This window comes from Leopardus geoffroyi, chromosome B4 (assembly GCF_018350155.1).
Source record: "Leopardus geoffroyi isolate Oge1 chromosome B4, O.geoffroyi_Oge1_pat1.0, whole genome shotgun sequence".
NCBI lineage: Eukaryota > Metazoa > Chordata > Mammalia > Carnivora > Felidae > Leopardus > Leopardus geoffroyi.
This window is the reverse complement of record NC_059341.1, coordinates 12,349,869-12,367,676: the sequence shown is the minus strand read 5'-3', so window position 1 is coordinate 12,367,676 and position 17,808 is coordinate 12,349,869. Positions and strand designations below refer to the sequence as shown.

Sequence of the window (17,808 nt, the reverse complement as noted above, 5' to 3'; positions counted from 1 at the left end):
ATGAGACCTGAATTTAATACTCCATGAGCCCAAAAGAGAGGAAAAGGGCCAAAGTACCCCAAGAACCAGCCACTCGACTTCCTTTGGCTTCTTCCACACCCCGGTCCCAGTGATGCCGCAAACTTGTAGCCGGAGGTCGGCTCGCATATTCCTGCACCTCTGCCTAGGGTCCACAGAAGCTGCCTGGTGTCGGCCTCCTCCACAGGGTGGAATGTGAAACATGCCTGGAACAACTTGGGAGCTTGAGGGAAAAGAAGTGTACAAATCCAGAGTACGGAGTCTACTGGTTCAGGTACCGCAGGGTGACCTCGGAGAAAGGAAGAGGGCTTTGGGCTCCAGAACACGTGCCTCTCGCTGAGGAGATGATTACAAGTCCCTAGGGGACCTGAAAAGTCTAAGTTTGAAGAGAAACCTCTGAAGGGAGAAGACATGAAAAGTAGAGAGAATACTGAGTATATATGGAGTGCACCGCCGAAGGCTGGTCTCAGACACACAGAAACAGCCTTCCTGGTGTTAAAAGGAAAACCAGAGGCCCAAAATGGAGTCTCCTGTGCTAGGTCACATCACCAGACTGCACTTTCAACCTCCTCCAGAAATGTAGTTTGAACTGGTCATTGAGGAATCTTCTGTTTGTCCCAGAGGAAGGTGGCCTTACCCGAAATAATCGTGTTTTCTCTTGATGACTTCCTTGTCCCATCTTCTAAAACCTTTCAGTCTGCTGGAGCTCCTTTCTGCCTGCCGGAGGGGACGCTGCGTGATTCATGAATCACTTGGTAAAGCTAACTCGATCTTCACATTTACCCAGTTGAATTGTTTTTAACGCTGGAAATGGGCCACGTGACTAAAATGGGAAATTTGGCTTAAATTTTGTTTCCTCTTTGTGAGGTATTCTGGAAACCTCTTTGACGTATAGTTTCTATACCATACTTTTTTTTTTTTTAAGTTTATTTATTTTGAGAGAGAGAGAATGAGAACAAGCAAGGGAGGGCAGAGAGAGGGGGACAGAGGATCTGAAGCGGGCTCTGTGCTGAGAGCAGAGAGCCCAATATGAGGCTTGAACTCATGAACCGTGAGGTCGTGACCTGAGCCAAAGTCAGGAGTTGGATTCTTAACGGACTATACCATTCATTTTTTAACAAAGAGAGGGAAAGATCCATGTATAAAAGCTGGTTGGAAAAAAAGTTAATCCTGATATAAATTTGTGTTTGATAAATTAAAAACAACTGTGTTTCCTCATACTCTATCTTTTATACATAACCACACCTTTTTTTGTTTTTCCTACTGCTAGATGCAGAGACCAATTACTGTGAGCTCTGGAATCCATTCCCTTCCATGCTTCCCCCCAGTGAACACACGTGCACACGGTGGGGACGTCCCTCCACATTCCTGGTTCTCTTTCCCACCGACTGGCCACTGAACACATTTCTTAACCATCCAGCATTTGTATTAGTAATTCACATGACACACACATCTCACACACACGTGCCTGTCTGTGCCCAGCGGGATCCCAACCATAGACCCTTCCCTTCCTGCGGGAGCGCCCTGGTCTTTGGTCATCATCGTATTCGATTCGGGACATTTTCACGTCTGACCACTGATCTGCCTAGATATTTGTGATTGGTGCCTTGGCACTTCTCCTCTGCCTTTTCGGCAGGTTCCTTGTGCATCTGAGAAGGTGGAGGTGGCTGGAGGACAAAAGTAGCCCTGAAGTACAGACCCAGCTAGACCAGATGTCAGCCTATCAGCAGTGACCGGCCACATAGGCTCTATTGCCTGATTTTGTCAAATTCTATTACACTAATATCTCCTCAAGCGGCTTCAAAGTGGGACCCTTGCAGATTGAGACTAGAGCCACTTGCCTTTCCTTCCTGAGGCTGATAGGAACGGAGAGGCCGACATCAATGACGTTGCTCCCTCTCGTGTTTTTTGTCTTGATTACTCAGTCCAAACGATAACAACAAACAGTGTCTCATAGATGTTCCCACAGCTTCAACCTTATTCATCATATCTGGCTCAATTCCTGGAATTAGGGACAGACGCTAACTGGGCAAATCAACTCAGTGCTCGAGGAAGCCCAAACTGCCTCTAGGAAGAAGTGCTCCATACAGATTTGAGAGGTTGTTGTGCAAACCCAAAGAGAAATTCATTTGGGGCTCCCATCACATGTAATAATTTTTTTCTGTAACTGGAATGATTCCTTTCCCGGTGTGGATTTTTATCATTTTCATTACATTATTTCCTCAGAGCTGAAATCACAATTTTTTATTTGTGTTAGATCTAAGAGTAAAACTGTCACTGCTATTAAATTTTTATTGGACTTGCTCAATCTTTTCTAAATTTCACAACTTGACTGTCACCGGGGAAGGAAGACCGTGAGCTTGTGGTTACAGACAGATGTTATAATTAAATTTCAGTAACACAGCCACGTTCTTCATCCGTGACACTTGGCCCCGTGCGTGCAGCTAACATACACTAATTTACATATAATAATTTGTCTGTTTTTCGGATGCATATGTTCTGTTTTTGCTAAAGCCCAGAATTGCATAGGCCTGGGTTATGAAAGTGGGGATAACGGAGTTACAAAGAGAAGGGCTTTGTTATAACTACATAGAAAGTCATTTTACGTGTAAAGTAGAGAAAGTTACTGAAGTAGAAAATGAACTAGAAGTTGAAGATTTAAAAAAAAAAAAAAAAAAAGCTCATAGGGATGCATAGGGATGTACATTTGGATTATTAACAGCAAAGAGGGAGATTAAGAGCCCAGGCATGGACCTGACTCACAGCTGGGACGGCGTCACTCACTGGCTGTATTCCCTTAGTCTCTCTCTCTCTCTCTTTTTTTTTTTAAGTTTATTTATTGTTTTTCATAATCTCTATACCCAGCGTGGGGCTCGAACCCACAACCCCGAGAAGCAGAGTCGCACGCCCCACCAAGCCAGCCGGGCGCTCCAGATTACCTTAGCCTCTTAGCCTCTCTCTGTCCCAGTTCCGTTTGCTTAAATGGGCATAAAAACAACTCCTCCCCCCCACCCCTTTGTAGGGTTTTCTAAGAGTTAAATGACGCGATGTACGTAAATTGCTCAGTAAACGGTAAACATCTAATAAACGGTGGTGGCAGTCGTTGCTATTATTATTACTGAAGACTTTTTTTTTTTTAATTTTTTTTTTCAACGTTTATTTATTTTTTGGGGGACAGAGAGAGACAGAGCATGAACGGGGGAGGGGCAGAGAGAGAGGGAGACACAGAATCGGAAACAGGCTCCAGGCTCTGAGCCATCAGCCCAGAGCCCGACGCGGGGCTCGAACTCACGGACCGCGAGATCGTGACCTGGCTGAAGTCGGACGCTTCACCGACTGCGCCACCCAGGCGCCCCTACTGAAGACTTTTTAAAATCCTAGACAACTCATCCAGAGAGGAACGCTGTTAACATTTTAGTATGTCCTGTACTTCATCGATAAGCCTATTTTAAAGTGTTTAATCTTTTCCGTCTGTCCTAGCGCTTGAGTCGAATGTCTTACGTTATTAAATATTCACCTACAGCATCATTTTAGAGGGGAAGAGTAGACACGCTTCTCCAGCCCAAGCTGGTCTCGACTGTGGTGTCTCCGCTGGGCATTTTCTTTGCGGTGGACGTAGCAGGTCAGCAGACAATGGTGTGCAGCAATCTGAGGACAAGGTGTTAGAGAACGAACTGGAGTCGAAATCTTTGAACGTCTCCGACCCCCTGATTGTGTTCAAAGCCACAGCGATAAAAACGGGGGCATGGTATTCGCTTCCCACCAATTCAGCATTACAGCCCGGTGGCACAGGGCAGCCCCACGTGGCTGGCCCCACGCGCGCGTGTGCCGCGGCTGGAAGGTGGCCGGGAGAGGAAGCCAGCCCCGGGATGGAGGGAGCAGTCGCCGAAATTCTCCACTTGGCCGTAACGAAATGTTCTGACCTGTCCACAGCATCTGCCCAGAGAGACTGACGGGCCCCATCGGTTATCAGGAGACAAACGAGCGCTTTCTTTTTTACATGTAGCGGAAGGTTTTCTCTGACTGAGGATCTGCCTTTGGAAAACCCTTAAGGAGATTAAAACACAGCAGACGTGAGCAAAGGTTTGCATTTTGAAACGGAGACGTGACAAAGCTTTTGAAGATACACTTATTCCTTCTGACTTTCTCTATGACTAAATTGATGCCAATTTCCAGTCATCTCCGAAGAAGGGCTGATTCTCAGGATTTCCTGAGCCTCGCTCGCGGGGATGGTTAGGGTGGTTCTGGGGATGACCGGGGAAAATTCTGCCACAGCGATTCACCGACCTCTGTGCCTTTGAAGATCATATTTGAACAATTCACCCCGGATTCTGGGCGAAGATTTTAAGTCCATGCAAACAAGTGAAAATGAACTGAAATCGTCAATGATTGATAGAATAAGGTCACAAGATAGCAAAAAAAAAAAAAAAAAAATGCAGGAGCAAACCTCCTATCATTATCTTAAAACAATGTTTGATTTAAATAATGGTACTAAAATCTGTAACGCGAACCAACAGACGCCGAAAAGGGGAAAGAAAGTTGAGCGTATGCATACTGGAATTTTTAAATTGTATTACTGTATTCCGTAAAATCAACACGCTCCCCGAAACTGACGAGATTTGTGTTTTCTGTTTGCCACCAGCAGAGGCAGCGGACGGTGATGAGAGACTGGACGGCATCTCTCTACCGCCAACAGGTAAAACACATTTCCATTTCCGACGCGCGCTGGAAAATACAGCCCCTGAAAACACTGGCATTGAAAATGTGCGTAACGTCAGAGGTGCAGAGGCTTGAGCAGACTGCTCCTGGCCCCGGCCCTAGGAATCAGAGCTTCTCAGTGCCTTGTGCTCAGAGATATTTTTACATTGAGTACGAAAGGCTCCTTTTGCCTCGCGCCCTGTCTCCTAGTCTCAAAAACCTCAGAACAGCAAGCCCTAAGACCTTGGTGTCACAACATGTGCCTCCCCAAACCTGCCGCCGTTGAAAGTACTTTAACAGGAAATGATATTTCTTTTTAGAACAAGGATCACCAGTTCTGTGGTGAAATTCATGTCCGTTCTGTCCCCGTCCACCGCCTCCACCCCCAAAAGGGTTTTGAGAGGCAGTCAGTCAGTCATTGCTCTTCTTATAACGGGCACCTGACGAATACGGGTGTTTTAAGCGAGTGACTGAAGCAGCCAGTCCGTCTAGCACGGGTGCACGTTCCTAGAACCCGAACCAGATCAGCCGCATAGAACATGGTAAGCCATAGACATAATTCCAGGTTCCCATCCTTTGTGACCCTGGCCTCCTGCCTCTGCGTTGGTTCCTCCCCGAGAGCCCAAGAGACGGGATCTGATCGGTTTGCCACATGATAATTTATTCCCTCAGTAGTTGTGGGGGCTCTTTATTGACTGCCCTCACGAGACTACCTGGAGATTCTCTGCCCACCAAACCCAGACACCCCCAAAAAACCCTCTAAGTGAAAATGCTCAATTCCAGATTTGGGGTGGCAAGTTTTAAATAAAATTCGGCAAATCTCAGTACAGTAGCCAGTCTGTGTAGGAACTCGGCTAGGTCACGTGTTCCTTGATGGCACTTGTCCCGGGACGGCAAGGAAAGCAGAGCTCGCAGGTAGGACAGACACGGGTGAGCGAGCCTCAGAACGATGAGAAGCTCAACCGTGCGAACGATGCAGAACCTTCTCGGTCACCGCGTAGCTAAGCAACAGATCGATGGACAAACAAATGAAATGAGCCGCCTGGTGCAAAAAGGACCTGCTTATATCAAGTTCTTCCCATATACGGCCGTCTCCTTGTTGGGCTCTGTTTCCACATTTATGAATTAAGATAATTGAAATGCATGATCTCTATGGTTCCTTCCCATCGTGTCCTCGTCTGTCAGGACAACTCGGGTTAGCCTTGTTCTTATCACACCTGGCCCCCTCCCAGCAGATGCAGGAAGTATCACTACCAGTAACGAAATTGTGCATTTCGGGAGGCAGACTTCCTCCCCCGGCTGCCCCAGCCCCGCTGGCCCCGGGGCATTTGGGCCGCCCGTCCTCACTGTCTTCTGACACCCTGGACTTTTGCTGTTATTGAAAGTACTACTATAATCACTTGAAAACCATTCCCCTTGAAATAATACCTTTGCATTTTCCTGTCCGAAGATGGAGGCAGAGAGATGTTTCAGATGAGGAAATTGAACACGGGATGGTAGAACCACCTCATGGAACTGAAAAGAATGTCAAGGAATCTGAGAAAGAAGGAACGTTAGAGATCATCTAGTCCCATCCCTTCTTTTTATCCAGTCCTTTTATTTTACAGGTAAAAAAGCCTGAGGCCCAGAAACACTAAATGACTTTCTCAAGGTCTCACAGCTGGTTGGTGGCTGGGCCGGAGCCCAGGCCTCTCGACTTCCAGCCATTACACCGCATAGCTTTCTCATACCTAAGCCAAAGCCAGCTTTTCTCCGCATGTTTCTTAAAGATCCTAAGAGCTGATGGATGTACTAATCCCTTTAGGATTCCATTCCCGTGTCTGTCTCCACCGTTAGAATGTCCGTCGTTAAGTCTGCCCGAAATCCTCCTGCAGTTTAAACTCAATGAATGACTGGAGTCAGTGATGGGACTAGCGTGTCTTGATGGGCCCGAAAGTAAAACCCCGGGTCTGGGCAGCGTCTTTGAACCCAGCGCCACTTCGGACCCTTCCCTCGCCTGTGCCCTAACGAGGCCGCCCCAGAGGTGAAGTCCACCCTTCTTGCACGTGTGAGACTCCCCGGCCAGACTTTCCTGGTCTGCTCGATCTGAGCTGGCAGCGGTCGGTCCTGTTTCTAAAGATCTAACAACGCCTTTATTACCTTTTTAAGGTCTTTTTCCTCTTCCCAAACCCACGTGTGTTGGGGAGGGGCGGGGAGAGGGGCGTAAATCCTTAAGCGTTTGCAAGAACTGGGATTGAGCAGGTCAGGGGGACAGTCAGGCAGTCCAGGGACATTCGCGTCCATCCATTACAGGCAAGCAGCCTTCCGTCTGTCTAGCTTCCACAAGAGCGCCTACGGCTTTTGCAGCGGAAAAACGTAGTTTTCTTCGTTTCTTTGCCCTCACGCCCCTGCCGGTAAGTGCGTGTGAGCAGCTCGCGGGAACCCGCACTGTTGGGTCATGGGCACAAACGCCCGCCCTCGGGGAGCCCCCCCCCCCCCCCCCCCCCCCCCCCCCGTCCCTGGCGGCAGGCCGGGTGTTGGAGGGCACTCTGGCAACCGCGAGAAAGCGCCCGGGACGGGCGAACACTTTGTGTTGGGGGAAAAAAAAAAAAAAAATCAGTAAAGAGCAAGTGAAATCGAAGCAGTGCTTTCTAAAATTTACAAAGGGGGCTTCTCATTTGGAAATAGGGTAGAGCTAGCCCCCCACCCCCCAGGCCGAGCCCAGCGGTGTTTGTCACGAATTGGCAGTCTTTTACATACTTTCAAAGAAGTAACAAAAGTACAAGGAAGAAAACAGAAATTAACTTTACCACTCAGAGACGACCATTACTGGGTGTTTTCCCCCAGACTTTTCTCTAAATTTATTTATTTACACAGTTGGAGATCAAACAGATAAAATTTTGTTTTCTGGGTGTTTTTTTTTTTTTTTTAACCTAACGAGCATTTTCCATTTTTCACAAATCTTCATACACGTTACCTTAATAGCTGCATCGTGATCTCTGTTACAGGTAAACTGTATTTTGTGTAGCCATTGTCTCTTCCTGGACAATATGTGGACATACTCCAGTAGTAACCCACGTTCACGGACTTCCCTGTAAAAGTCATCATTACAAATTTCTAAAACGGCTCGCGTAGCACAACCAACTAAAGCCTTGGCTGAGAACTTAGGGATTTAAATATGAAACAGAGGCTTCCTCGGGGCGCCTGGGTGGCCCCGTCAGTTAAGCCTCCGACTTCGGCTCAGGTCACGATCTCACAGTTCCCGAGTTCCAGCCCCGCGTCGGGCTCTGTGCTGATCCCTCTGAGCCTGGAGCCTGGAGCCTGCTTCAGATGCTGTGTCTCCCTCTCTCTCTGCCTCTCCCCTGCTCGCGCTCTGTCTCTGTCTCTCAAAAAGCAACTAAACATTAAAAACAGAAAAAGAAAACCGAGGCTTCCTCGGCCAGGTTCTCTCCCCACCTGGCACCCTCGCCTCTAGCCCTGTCACAGAAAACTGTGCAGCTCTTCTTTGGAGAAGTGCCCCCCCCCCCTTCGTTGTCTTGTCTGTGTCGTAGGTAGTGTATCTGACACCAGGAGAGAAAACACGGAAGACACAGAGCCAGATGTCACTGCCCAGACTTCCCTTTTAGTGACAGTGTCCACGAGCACACGTGACTCTCCCGTTTGAATCCCCTCAAAGGTCCACGTAGCATTTCAGGTTACTTCCTGCCAAGTGTGGGTGTTCTGTGAATCTTTCCCGTCATACCTGAAAAGTCGTCACCTACTTTCTTTGTAGTATGTGATCATCAAGCCTCCAGTTTGCCCTAGGAGTTTTAGAAATCGTTTTTAAGAGTTGACTCATGCATTCATTCCCTCTTAGAAGTCCAGCGTATGATCCGGTCAGTTCGTTGTTCACTAAAAGGCAGTCCTCTCTTCTCTGTTCTTCTCCTCATAAGCTCAAGGTGAATATATAGAGTTCTGACGCATATTTATTTTAATGTGCGCCGCGTAGACGCGGCCTGCAGGAGAAGAGCTCTTCTCGGCACTGAGGGAGCAGTTGGGAAGGCCAACGTCAATTAGGCCTTCAGCGGCCCGGAAGATGAAACCGTTGACTGGGGAGATAAGCTAGCTCTGCCCTATTAGACAAAATCATCTGTGACATCAGTTCCTCCAAAAATAGCCACTTGTAACTGAATAAGCCCAAATGAGCTATGAATTCCTAGGGAAGAAAAACCTTTCGCGTGGGTCGTATCAACACAGTGACAAAATGACTAGTTAAAAGGCGAGACGCTCGGGGCACCTGAGTGGCCCAGTCGGTTAAGTGTCCCACTTGGGCTCAGGTCACGATCTCACGGTTCGTGAGTTCGAGCCCCGCGTCGGGCTCTGGGCTGACAGCTCGGAGCCTGGAATCTGCTTTGGATTCTGGGTCTCCCTCTCTCTGTCTCTCTGTCTCTCTGTCTCTCTGTCTCTCTCTGCCCCTCCCCTGCTCGTGCTCTGTCTCTCCAAAATAAACATAAAAAAAAAAATGAAAAGGCAAGAAACTCAAAGTAACCGGTGACCGACATGATACGTAACCACTGTTTTCACAGATGGCCTAAACTCAGCCGTCAGTGTCTTGGCGTGGTGTGGCAGCCAGCCACAAATGTCCTTAAAATTACATACTTCACCCTCCCGGTACACCTGCCTTCCGCTTCATATGAAACCAACATACGAAAATATGGGTTTATACTAAAGCGCTATCTTGCCGTGTGGGTATCTGTGGTACAGAAATATTTACCTCCAGCTTCCCTTCTCCAAAAAGATGGTGACTCTAAGCCGTTTTCCTCACAAACACTGCGTGTAGACCTCATTCACTATATAAAGCCAACTCCCGTGAAATCTTTAGCACTCGACCCAGAGGCCAAATAGTTGGCTGGAAAGAAACTTGGACGGTAGAAATGCCAAAGCAGAGGGGGAGAAATTGTTGTGCTGACCGTTACCTACCTTTGCCTAGCACTGGAACCAAGTCAGAGGGGGAGAGCTCAGAGTTACTGTAGAGGCGCCCTGTCCGAGGCACTTGCGCCCCATCGCACTGAACCTGAGCCAGGAGGGGGCCCCCGGGCCGACTCGGTGGTCCACTGACGACCAGCTCATCAACCGCAGGGAGACGGTTGGAGGCGTCCCTGAAATGTGGCGACACTGCTTCTCGGTGCGGCTTATGGACTCAGCCCGACCGCTAGACAGCTCCCTCTCCCGTCTGTGCGTCTCCTGTCTTATTCCTGAGGCGGGGAGGAAGGTCCCGAGAAACCGTTGCCACCACATCCCAGGGTTATTAGCCTTTTACGTTTTAGGCCGGTGAGTAGCCCCTTCCCTGAGACCGGTCCTAACGGAACACTGCACACCAGGGCTCTTGTTTTCCTGCAGCTTAGGTTTGGGAATTTGTCCTCTGCCCCTCGGAAGGAAATACTGCTCAAGGGAACTGGAAAGATTAATTAGTGACCTTTCCACTCTATTACAGTTAGATGAGTGCATTGCTAATGCAGGTAGAAACATTTACCTTACAACTGTGGGATCTGTTAATTATACATCGTGAACCTTCCAAAGCCCTTCCTTCCAAGATGGGGCAACAGCTTGGAGGTTTCGATACTTGAGGAGGAGTAGGGATTGTTCAGCTCACAAATACGTGCAGTGCGTCCACAGATGGGAGCCACGTACTCACAAAACCACACCAGTGAAATCCCATTTCGTGCACTCGAATTGTGTTTGTGTTTACTTACTGTGACTACTGTTCAGACTTTATTCAGAAATCCTTTTTATAGGCTTTCTTAGTAAAAAGAAAAATTCCATATCTACGGATAATGTCTCAATCTTCTGTATATATGTTTTATTAATATGTAAATATTTAGATTTTTTAAAATTACTATGTTCTTTAAAAAAAAAAAAATTCAACACAAGGCTAGTTGTGAAAATGGTGTATAATGTTGTGTTGTGCTATCAATTCCCAAGATGCTCTTTATGTCCGTTCCAGAAGAATACAATAAATTACTTTAATCGAACATGCCTGTGTTCCGTGCCTGTGTGCCAGTCCTGTGTTTATGGAGTCAGTGCTAACGACTAATTAAAAGGTATTTATTAATACTCTGGTGGTCTTACGCAGAAAGTTGTATCTCCTTAGGAAGTTAATTTTTTAAAAATAAAGAAACAAACTAGATAGCCATCAGGAAGAGCGGCTTCAAATCGAGAAAGTCGCAGGCGCCGCCTGGGAGTCAGATCACTGTCTGCCTCAAGTCCCACAGTAACACTTGAGCATTAAGCGCTGATAGAATTGAAGCCTAATTTTAAATGAATTAGGTAGCTTTATAATCTTCACTTAAAAGGTTAAGCCCTGCTTCTATGGAAACAACACATCAGAAGGACAAATCAATCTTCTTTAATGCAAAGTGGCTGGTAAAACGTAATTGCTTTAGTCCCCTCTCTGAACACGGGAGGGCGCTGCTCCTCACTGGGCGCCCGCCCCACCCCCACCCCGCAGGCATTCCCAGCACTCCCCCCCCCCCCCCCCCCGCCGCCGCCCCCCCTGCCTGGAGCACCCCTGGCCTGGAACACCTTCGGCTGGTCTGCCGGTTCTCTGGGGGCCTCGCTTGGGAAGGCCCGAGCTGTTCCCGCTTCAGGAGAAAGCCGCTGGACGGCTGGTGAGGAGGCCGCGCGGTGAGGTGCTCCCAAAAGGCCAGGACGCCCTCGATCCCACACGTTCGGGCGTCATCCAACTGACAGCCCTAAAGGGCTCCCTCCAGTGCAGCGTGAGGGGGCCCGGGGTACCAAAGGAGGCTGCACCGGAAGGGAGCTGTCCTGTCCCCGGAGACCAGAGCCGTGTCCCCTCCCGCAGGCCCAGCCTCAGCCGTTTCCTGAACACCCACTGCGGCAGGTGCCGTGTCGGGTCAGTCTGGCAGGGAAGAGAGGAAAAGAGTGGAGAGGTTGTGTAGACCATCCCAAGAAACTGGGAGGACCGGGGGTTGGGGGACCACTGAGGCACCCTCAGAGGTCTTGATCTCTGAATGGTCATCATATGAATGATTCATCATATGATCATCATCATATGAAGGTACTGACCTGTCTGGCAGAAGTACGGACATTACTGGACAGGGGCGAGCCTGAAGCAAGGCATTCCATCAAGAAGCTGTTAGAACAGCCAAGGCTACTTACTTCTTTAGAGGACGGAACCCCAAATGCCCAAGCGTGAGAAAGGGAACCAAGGGGACTCGGTGACTCTCTGGCTTGGGCTGCAGAGGGGAGTGCAGCCGTAAGAAGGGGAGGGGGCTCGGGCTGGGGAGCCCCAGGGTGTTGTGTGCGCTCAGGGGGGGAGCACGGGGAGGGGCCGCTCAAAGAATGGCAGTCGAGTTCAGGTACAGATGTTATTCCATTCATTCACGTGTCTGTTGGACACTGAGGGTGTGCCTGGTGCTGTTCTAGGGACCAGTAGAGCAGTGAGCCACGGGCCCTGGGGCATGGGGCTCGCCAGGACCGTCACAAGGTGTGAGCCCTGAGCAAACGGCCGCACAGAAGGTGCAGAGTGTTCCAGAGCTGTAGAAGGGAACTTAATCTCAGACCAGGGGCTTTGCCCCAGGCGAGAGGCAATCAAGATTTGAAGCACCATCCATTCAGCAGAATTCGAGTCTCAGCTCAACATCAGCAGGGAGCGACTCCTAACCTTTGGCTCACGGGCGGCCACTGGTCTCCGTCAGGTCACAGGCTCAGTCCCTTCTCCTCACGTACCACCCTCTGACATTGTCTTGCTTAATGACATGGCTGTTTACTGTCTACTTTCCACTGGCATCTAAGCCTCGTGAGGTCAGGGGTCTTATCTGTAAGGCCATTAAGATTTCAGACCCTGGTGAAAACACTGTCAGGACATCCCTGTCCCCGAGCAAGAGTGGACTGTGACAGGCGAGGGCTGTCAGGTGCTGCCCTCTCCCTTCTTCTGTCCCTTAGTCCTAGATCATGAGCCCTTCCGGGACCCTTCCTCTGTCCCGGTATCGACACTCTTCATAAACGTCGGAGAAACTGCATCAACAGGTCCGCACAAGACATGCTGCGTGGGGGCCCGTGAGAATTTGGTAGCTCTAATGATGCAGAACAACACTTTGAATCCACACAAATCAACAATGTCTGTACTTTGTAACCTCCGAAGTACGACACTGATCATCCCCCTAAATTATGTATACACACATTTATACATCTATGTGTGTATTTATTCTCTATTTCTATTTCGTAATCAGTGAGGTTAAAAGAACATAAAGGAATCATTGTGGAAAAGCCAAACAACAGTCTAGGAATGAGGCCGGGGCGGGACAGCACGCTGATGTCACAAACAGATTTGATACTTAAGGGCCTTTTCAATTGCTTTTTTTTTTTTTTTCTTTTTGGCCATTTTTATCTGCTAATGCTGAGAAATTGAGGGACATTTCAAACCTAAATTCTGAAACCCAGCTACTTTAGATAATTCCTTTAAGTACTTTCCAAACATGAAGCTGATGGGAGCACGCGCAGTGGAGAAACTGCTCAGACACTAGCTCTCTCGACTTCCGGTTGTTCATACTCTCCACCACGATGCCGTAACAGATCCAGAAAGTGGAGGGCCCTCGATGTGAATGTGGAGTGAAAATCAATTTTACAAAGGAAATTGAGCGTCCTAAGTTGGTTCAATGAAGTGGTGGACCAAATGCATATTCTGGTAGAAAAACTACTTTCTGCTGTACTCTCGCAATGCAGAGAAAGAGAGAATACGGTACAGCGGACGGCATTTTCTCCATCTGTTACTGAATTAAGCGTCCTCCCAAAGAGATGTGTTTCTAACCACCGGATAAGGGAAATCAGGAGCGACTCAATTAACGACTCCCGCGCTGACCCCGTCCCCCCTTGCAATGAATGCTGTGACACTGCGTGGTCCCCGAGGGAGGTGTTTCACTGCGTGAAGCAATGCCGCCTCCTTCCCCTCCTCTCCCCGACTCTCCCTGTAACACAGACCTACAGCTGTGGGCAGCCTTGACCCTCGTGGCGAAGGTTTTGTGTCTATGGTTCGCGTCAAATGCTGTTCGAGCATGTTTGTCCTACCCGCGTCCGTTGTGTGGGCGACACCCACAGCTGGTCTTTCCCTCACTGTGTCCTCATGAGACCGGCTCCCAGTGGAGGTGGAGTGGGCATGCTTTAACATCGGGCTGACCCCCTAGACACTGGCTGCTGCCCGTATTAAGTGACAAGAGCCTTGGTCACGCCTCGGCTACTGTAACAACACACAACTTTCGAAAACGAACAAACTCTCAAAGACCAAGAAACGACTTTTGATTGGAAAGGACCCAGTGACTTTGGAGGTGGGAAGGAGGAGGTGGTGAAAGTTGACAAAATTAGTCTGAATTCATTGGACAGATTGAACGCAGGAGAGCCAAGAAATGCTTTGGAAACTGAGAAAGATTTACTCCCTTCCCCTCGTTCCCTCATTTAAACATATAAAACTTCAGAAATTGCAGCTGTAGTTTAGATCAATAAAATATTATGGGAATTTAAGGAAAATCTCGCCTAGATCGACATACAGCATATATTAAGGGTAGTAACAAAAAGGCCTAAGTATAAACTGGCTCAAATGACATGCAGATGTTTTTCTCTAACTCATCACAGCCCAGAAGCGGGTGGGTGGTCCACAGCGTTGGTTGGTAGCTCTGCTCCATGAGGTCATCCAGAAACCCAGTCCTATCCTTCTGCACCCCCTAGGAGACATCCACATCCATGAGGTCAACCAGCATAGGTTTATGCTAATGTGGTTAATGTGGTTAATGTGGTTCACCAGCATAGGTTTCTGTTTGAGCCTATGGGATGGTGGGAAAAAGTTGGTGGAGGGAAACGATGTCCTGAAGAAAATGTCATCTTGGGCATGTATCTCTTCTACTACTGCAGAGAATTACTGGGGGCAATTAGCTGTTGGTTCCACCAGTGCCATTTTACCTGGTGGGAAAGGAAAAATGATCCAGTAAATAGTGTCGAGGACAACTGGCCAGCCATTTGTAAAAACAAAATTGACAATGGGGCGCCTGGGTGGCGCAGTCGTTTAAGCGTCCGACTTCAGCCAGGTCACGATCTCGCGGTCCGTGAGTTCCAGCCCCGCGTCGGGCTCTGGGCTGATGGCTCAGAGCCTGGAGCCTGTTTCCGATTCTGTGTCTCCCTCTCTCTCTGCCCCTCCCCCATTCATGCTCTGTCTCTCTCTGTCCCAAAAATAAATAAACGTTGAAAAAAAAAATTAAAAAAAAAAAAAATTGACAAAATGCATCATAGCCCTAAATGTAAAAGCCAACACTATGCAACTCTAAGAAGAAAACAGAGAAGTAGATCTTCATATTCTTGGGTCAAGCAATGGTTTCTTGGATAGGACACCAAAAGCACAAGCGACAAAAGTGGATAAGTGGAACATCGTAGAATGAAGCGCTTTCTTTTAAAGTCTCTATTTACTTATTTAGAGAGAGAGCATGCATGGTGGAGTGGGGGTTGGGGGGGGAGAGAATCCCAAGCAGGTTCCACACTGACAGTGCAGAGCCCAACATGGAGCTCAATCTCACAAACCGTGAGATCATGACCTGAGTCAAAATCAAGTCAGATGCTTAACTGACTGGGCCACCCAGGAGCCCCGAGATGAAACATTTTTGTGCTGCAAAGAAAACCAAAAGACAACTCACAGAAGGGACGAACAGATTTGCAAAACATAGATCTGATAAAGAATTGGTATCTAGAATATATAAAAAGTTTCACAACTCAAAAATAAAAAGATAACCCAATTTAAAAATGGGCAAAAGATTTGAACAGACTTCTCGAAAGATATATAAATGGCCAATAGGCTGATAAGCATATGAAAAGATGCTCAACATCACAGTCATTAGGGAAATGCAAATCAAAACCACTTCACACCCACAGAGAAGGCTGTAATCAAATGACAGACAACAGAAGTGTTGTATGAATGTGGAGAAATTGGACCCCTGAAACATTGCTCGTGGGAATGTAAAATGGTGCAGGCTCCTTGGAAAACAGATTGGCAATTCCTCCACAAGTTAAACATAGAGTTACTGTAAGACCTAGAATATACCCAAGAGAACTGAAAACATGTGCACACAAAGACTTCTACATGAACATTCAGTATATAGCACATGAATTTTATGTAGGTGAATTCTATCCCAATAAAGATGTTGTTAACAACTAGTAATAAAATTAGACCCTCCTACCGTACCCTGTATGTGGCAATTGATTCCAGATACTTCAAGGATTTAAGCAAAACAAATAATAAAAATACTAGGCAATTGTAAATTAATAGTTATCTAAGCTTGAGGAAAGGATTTCCCAAACATGAAGATCCTAGTAAAATCATAGTTTCAAAGTTTTGCAAAATTTAATAGCAAATGACAAACATGAGAAAAATATTTGCAGAATAAACGGTTTTTAAGAAAGACGATACTTACCGCATGCCCAACTCTTATAAATCAAATAGCCAATAAATATTAAACTGCTAAAATTGGGGCGCCTGGGTGGCCCAGTCAGTTAAGCATCTGACTCTTGATTTCTGCTCAGGTCATGATCTCGTGGTTCATGGGATCAAGCCCCATGCTGAGCTGACAGCATGGATCCAGCTTGGGATTCTCTCTCTCCCTCTCTCTGCCCCCACCCCTGCTCGTGCTTATGTGCTTGCTGTCTCTCTCTCTCAAAATAAATTTCTTAAAATGCTAAAATTAGACCAAGAAAAAAAAAAAAAAACCAGGAAAGGCACATTACAAGAGTAGTCTGAAATATTGTAGTTATTCATACAATTGAGAGAATTTGAAAGAAAAGTAGCAGGAGTGTTTCTGGTATTGAAAGGAACTTAGACACCACTAATAGACATGTTAATTAGTACAGTATTTCTGAGGGCGGTTGGCAACATAAATCAAATTGGTTTAAAACCTTTGACCCAGCAATTCTGCTTGAAGGAACTGTTCTGAAAGCAATAAAGATTCGCCCAAAGATCGAGCCACAAAGCCACAGGGTGTTCATCACACATAGTTAAAATAAACCAACCAACAGAAAGAAACAATTTACAGTGTCCAACAGGAGTTTAAATTCCAATACACCCTTAAGACGGAATACTACGCAGCCAGTTTAAATGTTGGGCCTGGAGATCCACAATCAATCAGTGGAAAGAATGCAGGTCCCAGAACAATAGGCACCGTCGGAGCTCCTTTTCTCTTTTCAAATACACAAACTCGTAGGAAAAAAAGTCTAAGAGAACACACATCGAAGTGCTGGTGACAGTTGGCTCTGGACGGTGAGACTACAGGTGCTTTAAAACGTTCTTCCTGTTGTTTACCTAAAATAATTTTCCTTTAGGGCACATGCTGCTTTCGCAATGAGAAGGGAGATTATTTTAAAGGTTTTTTTTTTTTTAGTAGTGTAGAATAGTTAAGGCCCCAGGGGAATGTTAGTGGCGAATCGCCGTCAAATAGTACGTTTGGCCTGTTCATACTTAATTTCAGAACCACAGTTATAAGGTGAGAACTAACAGTAGCTGTGAGTAACTACAAACACAGACAAGTTGCAGCATTTCCAAAATATGTATATCTACAGCTACCAACAGCTTTAAAAAGATGCAGACGAGGGCGCCTGGGCGGCTCAGTCGGTTGAGCGTCTGACTCTTGGTTTCTGCTCAGGTCATGATCTCGCAGTCGTGAGACTAAGCCCCGTGCCGGGCTCTGTGCTGCCGGCGTGGAGCTTGCTTGGGATTCTCTCTCTCTCTCTGCCCCTCCCTTGCGTGCGGGCTCTCTCTCTCTCTCTCTCTCAAAATAAATACAAAAAATCAAAAGGTACAGATGATGTGTTATTGTCAGCCTACTCACATTTTGAAAAAGAAGTATTTATACACGTAGACAGGAAAGAGAAGTTTTTATAGTGGTTATCTCTGGGTGATAGAATTGTATGCGATTTTAAGAAATTATTTGCGTATGTTTTCCAAAGTACACAGGTATCTTTTTCTAAAAGGAAAATAAAGGTAAAGAAAGAAAAGGCCCAGTGGTCTACGTATCTGTGAATATGTCCTGCCTGCCCCCTTGGATACTGTTAGGAATACCTGAAATATCACTGTAGCCTCTTGGA

The 17,808-nt window shown here is 47.2% G+C and overlaps 1 protein-coding gene across 10 annotated transcripts in view; it reads left to right on the top strand.

The window, feature by feature from the left end:
* Positions 1-10,706, top strand: part of BEND7 (BEN domain containing 7) — an 82,858-nt gene extending 72,152 nt beyond the window's left edge. For 4 of the 10 annotated variants that reach the window (XM_045464708.1, XM_045464707.1, XM_045464704.1 and 1 more), the window contains 3 exons: positions 4,661-4,714; positions 7,009-7,109; positions 9,665-10,706. In XM_045464708.1, coding sequence (XP_045320664.1) covers positions 4,661-4,714; positions 7,009-7,109; positions 9,665-10,009 — 500 coding nt within the window. In that variant the 3' untranslated portion in view covers positions 10,010-10,706. Of the gene's footprint in view, positions 1-4,660; positions 4,715-6,166; positions 7,295-9,664 lie in introns of those variants that run through there. The other 6 variants (XM_045464705.1, XM_045464709.1, XM_045464710.1 and 3 more) reach the window with 6 other exon arrangements.
* The last annotated feature ends 7,102 nt before the right edge of the window (positions 10,707-17,808 follow it).